The sequence below is a fragment of the Diadema setosum genome, chromosome 1 (assembly GCF_964275005.1).
Source record: "Diadema setosum chromosome 1, eeDiaSeto1, whole genome shotgun sequence".
Classification (NCBI taxonomy): Eukaryota; Metazoa; Echinodermata; class Echinoidea; order Diadematoida; family Diadematidae; genus Diadema; species Diadema setosum.
Window position 1 is genome coordinate 44573875 of NC_092685.1, and position 6000 is coordinate 44579874.

Sequence of the window (6000 nt, forward strand, 5' to 3'; positions counted from 1 at the left end):
TGTTTCGTGTTTGTGTATGTGTGCGTTATTTTTAACCGATGGCCAGAATAGAACAGGGGGCAGAAACATTTACTATCAGGCGTGTAAACTAACTGTGCCTCTTAAATTACAGTACCATGATCTGTTAATGTGCAGTTTATAGAAACCAACTTGTACGTCTGTAGAGAAAGTAAAACGCACTGCGTTGGATGGAAACATAACTGTCTATGTTCGAGCTTTCGTAAGGTGTGTGTATGGGGGGGGGGGAAGGCAGATTAAAATTTGTTTCTCTCTTTCTTACACCATTGTGCATACTAGTAAGTGATGCCTCGATGATACTTTTGTGGTTTGGAGAAAACATGAAGCAAACACGATGATAATCACTGGGTAAGCAACAAATCGTCCATTTTCGTAAAAAACACACACAACACACACACAAACAAACAATGAGAATGAGGTACACAACAAGCTGCCTTTGCGAGCGTTTGGAATTATTCTACAGAACCATCAAGACTTCGTTTTCCATTTTCTATTGATTGTCTTCGTGAAAACACTTGGCAAATTGGCAAGGAAGACTCTTGCGGGAGAAAGTAACGTATATATTGACAAAAATAGAGCGTCTATCTCCACATTAGCTGTCGGCTTCCGGTGGAATTGTCCCAGGTCTCTTGTGCGAAGTTTCAACTGTCTTGCTAGCCCCAACTTGTGGCTTGCCGGCGGTGTGGAATGTTGTGATTAATCGATGAAGACCGCGGAGGGGGCATTCAAGCTTCATGTACGCGTCAATCTCCTTAATTACTCCCCTTTGTGGTTGTCATAATTCATGCACATAATCACGCTATGACTCTCCCTCTATTCGTGCTACAAGCCCGCACCCCGCCCGCGAATCATGTTCTCCTGAAAACCGCTGTCATCAAAATGCATCCATCCTCCTTTTCAAAGGTATACACACCTGCGGTGTACCGCATAGCTAACGTCACCATGTAAGACAAACTGCGTGGAAGACGAGAAGTGAAAATAATGCTTGCAACATGATTGCATGTGGTATTTGACATGCTTTATGGCTAAGATACCGCTAAAAATATTATGATACGATAGAAGGAAAAAATGCAAAGACTTGACGATGTGACACAGTCACAAACTAATAGGGGGTAGTTTATGAGCTACTTTACATTATTTGCATTGCTTGACGTACATAGCGTGGACATAGGAGGTAAATCAAGCAAATCCATACACTCGCATGAGGGGGCTGGCAATGAAATTGATATAAGTTGATATGAATTACATCAATTTCTCCAGGCTTCCATCAGTTGAATACCAAAGAGCTTGCTTTGTGTCTCGTTGGGACGATTTTCATGATGTCTATGACGCTTCTCGTACCTATAGGACGTACGAACGGCTTTAGACTGAAATCACACACACACACACACACACACACATACACACACACGCAAAGCAAAGCAAAAAAACAAACAAATAAACAAACACACACGCGCTCACACACACGCACATACAAACACACATTCTTACATAGGAATAGTCATGATGCTTATATCAGTCTAACAATTTCCTTCTATATCTGCAGATCAACATTACAATGATAAAAATGCACAAACCAAGGTAATGTTACATTATTTTAACCGAAATAGATGAGATTATAATCACATAATAATAAGTGAAGACGGCGTGGTAGAACATCGACGGTTGAAAAAACAGGACTTTCACTTTCGTCTCATTCTGTTATATGCATGCTGCAGGTTGTATTGCGTGCCAGTGGCCATAAGCATGTACGGTTGCAGAAATCACTCCTACATATTATATCAAAAGGGTTGTCTTCTCATGTTTCTTGAAATCGTCAAATTTCCCCCAGTGGTCTACGAATCACTGGAGTAAAATAATGTTCCGTAAGCATACACTCTTCAGTTTTCACCGTTATGTTGATTTGTGTTCTTTCATTCCCCTGTGAAAGTGCAATGTTATGGGCGATTTATGGAGCGATTTATTCAACGTCCATAGGAATGATTGATCACAACATTGGGTAAATCTTCACGAAGCTCTACTGTATGAATGCAATAATTCCTTGTCACTGGCATATGACACTTTGTGGCATGAGGAATCATTCATATCCAGTATTTTCGTTAAAATCTAGTTGTAAATCTAGTTGTAAATCAATAATACCTCATTAATTCTTGCATGTAAAGTCTATCTAACTAATCATGTTCATTAAAAGTATAATCTAATCCAGCGATTCTCTACCTTTTTCAGCCCGCCGTCCACTTTGCCTCCAACATACTTTTTCGAGGCCAGCTAGATCAAAATCAATGTGAATCTGTTTTATCTTATTTTTTTGGCCGACATCGTGGTCCACCGGTTGAGGAGCACGGCTCTAATCCAAGGCGAGAGTGAAATTCAAATGCTTCTCCTATTTTCATTTTTTTTAATATATACATTCACTATCAAACCATATTGCATATTCTTCAATAGAAGTGAATAGGATACTAGTATATTGTTCGTCGTTTATTTGGTGACAAATAACTACGAAATGGTTATTTCAAGCCGTGGCTAGGATACAACTATCATTCATCTCGTTCCAAGCGTCAAAGTGCGTCGGGCTATGACCTTTGACTCCGCGCGCGGAATCGACGAACGATCGCACCTTGCGGGTACGATATGCTATTAAAGTGAAAGCTAATTACGTTGACAACACAACACACACACACACACGGCAGATTGTATACACACTGAATGTATTCTTACAACTGTAATGGATTTTAATGGACTCAAAAGGAGATTCTAGATATGTTAGCTTGTATACCTTCAGGTGTCACCAGCTAATGGCTGCACCCTGCACCTTGATTGATAGGTGTTTTTTTTTTCTAGGTATCTGTACGTTTACTGTCAGAAATGCGCATTTCCTACTCAAGGTTGATTTATCCCATTTATTTGTCATTGTACAATTTGTACTTTTTGGCAGAGATCTTTCCCCATGCAACTATTAAAAAAGAAAAACTATTAACAGGAAATATCGATTTCTGTTAAAGACATTCACGACGGCTGAACAGCAAGAAGATGAGACTTGAGCTTGTATTTGGATTCAACCACTAATTCCTGCCTATGTGGCTAATAAAAGCACTCTTGTATATCATGTCATGATTCGATTGATTACGGTCGCGCGCGCTGTCGTTGCTGGACCGAGAACAGTGACGCCGCGCGACGCACTCGCACGATACTCGCCGATAGACTCGGCGATAGGAGAGTATCGGTGTTGCCTGCGAGAAGCTTCCCGCAGCATTGAGTGAACCTAGTGCCCAGTGCTTTCACCCTGTTGTCTTTCCGACAAATTGAATAACACGTTGTATTCCTTGCATAATGTTCACGGCAATACATCGTTTAAAGTGAAATCTTATCGTTTCGTTCTGACAATCGAGCACACAGGTTGCATAAAAGATTTTACATCACTTGACGCAACAAACAAATGTCAACAAGATAATTTTCCTCAAGAGGTTTCTGATCAGGAGAGCGTCAGAAATATCATATTCATGTCGGGGACAGATAGTAGTGACACCTGTGTAACCACGAAAGATAAGTGAAATGTGAAATGAATTAGTGAAAGTAATCATCGCTTGATTTGATTTATGCGTATATTATTATCATTTGATGTTAAAAATGCACGTCACTGTTAGTGGGTCATTTATTCATTCAGACTAAAAATCAAAATTTCTATCGCGGAATTCTCGTGAAATGCCGCTGACAAACACGAAGCTAAAAATCAAGGAGTGTGTTACTGTTAAACATGTATTTTCATTTCTAAGGGATGTACACTGGTTGACGACGTTGATAATGAAAACAAATGGTCAGCATGTATGAGTCCTCGATGCAACATGATAGTAAAAGCAAATTTGAAGCACTATCATTACTAAATTTCATATAATTTCTATCCTTGCAGAAAGTAGTAGTAGTGGTAGTAGTAGTATGTAGGAGTAGGAGTATAATAGTAGTAGTATTATAAGTAGTAGTAGTATAACTGAATTATCATTCCACTGTAATGAATATAGCAATTACCGCTATCATAAGTATCAAATTATTATTTGCTGTCATTTCAGTTGTTATTGTTTTTATCACTGACATGACCATTCTTTCACTGTAATCATCGTCATCATCATCATCAGTAGTGGCGTCATTGTCGCCTTCATTTCATCGTCACTGTCATCTATAATTACCAAGTCACATTGTTAAGTCCATCGGCCTCTGAACAATTATGTCACAAAATTGGAGTAGGCTGCGACTATGATAAAAGGCCTAGAGAATACAGATCCGTGTTGCGTCGGAGAAAAGTGGTTCATCGTTTGTGACACCTGTTGACGAGACTCCGCAACACGAGGAGTGGTGTAGAAGCGATCTATCCGGCAGAGAAAGGCGACACCAGGGTCTTGGGAATGCTTGACATTATCGGGTGCAACGCCATTATTGATCACACGAGTAATCATTTTAGGAGACGTATAATACGTCGTCTCTACTTTGTCTTCATTTCTTCATACACCTTCATCTATCTAAAACATTATTTTTTGCCCTTTTAAACATTCTTCTTCTTTCTCTTTCAATCTCCATCATGTTCAACTCAATTTTTTACTTGCTCCAGTTTTTATGAGGAAGTTACACTGTTTTTGTCTCAGTTTTTTTTCCCCGATGCAAGCAGAGAAAAGATATCTTCCTCTAAACAACGTAGGGAGCGCGATTTGTAATTGTTCTGACCTATTCACAATGACGAGAATAAGAAAGATGGAAAACTGACACCTTCACTCTATCACATGTTGCAGTTGCGAGTGTCCATGTAATTTCTTTTGTAAACATTCGGGTATGAGGACAATTATGCGAACTCGCTGGTAAGTCGTCCCCCGTAATATACCTCATTATACCATGAGCTGGCATTAATCTTTGTTTATATTCGTATCGCATGTCGTGGGTGTGATCAGGCAAGTATACCTCTTATTTTTCAGCCTGGACCGGGCCCAGCTATGCAAACATTTTATGTCAGACTATCCTCTCACAAGGAAAAAAAGAGATATACCTATTTCCCCGTCATGCATATTCCACGATAAATATGGCGATCCATGACAGGAAAGCTTGCGTAGCTCTCGGCTTTCCAAACCTGTCGGCCGACACGAACTGAGTAGGTCTATAGCCCGAGTCTGACATTTTCTCGTGGCAAGTAAAAAAAAAAAAATGTTGACGAAGATAAAGTCTACACATCTCTCACTCTTTCAAATTAAATTAGCTTTGCGTGCAAGCTAACAGGAGAGTGGCGAAAGTATTACATCCTCACTACGTCTACGGTAGATGGAGGAATATGCAAAATCACCCATGTCGGGAAAAAATGGCATGATTTACATTGCGCTGATGAAAAAAAAACACTGTCATAAACGAAAACCAGTGACATCAGATAATAAGATTACCATATCTTTTGAACATTCGTTTGAAATGAATGGCGCAAAATGTGAATCATGATAGTGAAGATAAGACTTACGCTGGATGGATGACCTGCGTATAATGTTCTCCAGAAAGGTATTCTGGGGGGCGACAAGCCCCCGACGAGCCATTGGCATAATGCCACTACAGGGCCACGTTGATCTCCTGTGTTTCTTGGAGAAAAGAGGTCCAGAGCGATGATTACAAAATTCCCGGCCCTCTGGAAGAGGATCCAAATGTCCTCTCCCTCAAGATGATGCGAGCTGTGACGGGAGTCGAGGGGCGACAAGGAAGATGAATAGGATGAAGTATACGTCACTTGTTATATTCCACGGAATCAAATCCAGACTGATCTACGCGATTGATCAGAGGTATCGTCTGCTGGAGATGTTTTTATTTGACAAAATAAAGCCAATCATCTGAAGTAGGCGGTCGAGTAGTCCGCGAATGCTGCCATTTTGACTTAGCGAAAACAAATCGCTGCCTCCTTCCCCCCTGTACTCCAATCTACGGCGGTATTGAGAATAAAGCGCTCGCCTATTGCGATGGGTTAGC

At 40.4% G+C, this 6000-nt stretch overlaps 1 protein-coding gene across 1 annotated transcript in view; it reads right to left on the reverse strand.

Annotated features, from left to right (window-relative positions):
• LOC140231025 (voltage-gated delayed rectifier potassium channel KCNH1-like) overlaps positions 1-5582 on the reverse strand; it is a 151089-nt gene extending 145507 nt beyond the window's left edge. Inside the window, exon 1 of the mRNA XM_072311181.1 lies at positions 5504-5582. Coding sequence (XP_072167282.1) covers positions 5504-5582 — 79 coding nt within the window. The remainder of the gene's footprint in view (positions 1-5503) is intronic.
• Positions 5583-6000: the final 418 nt, after the last annotated feature.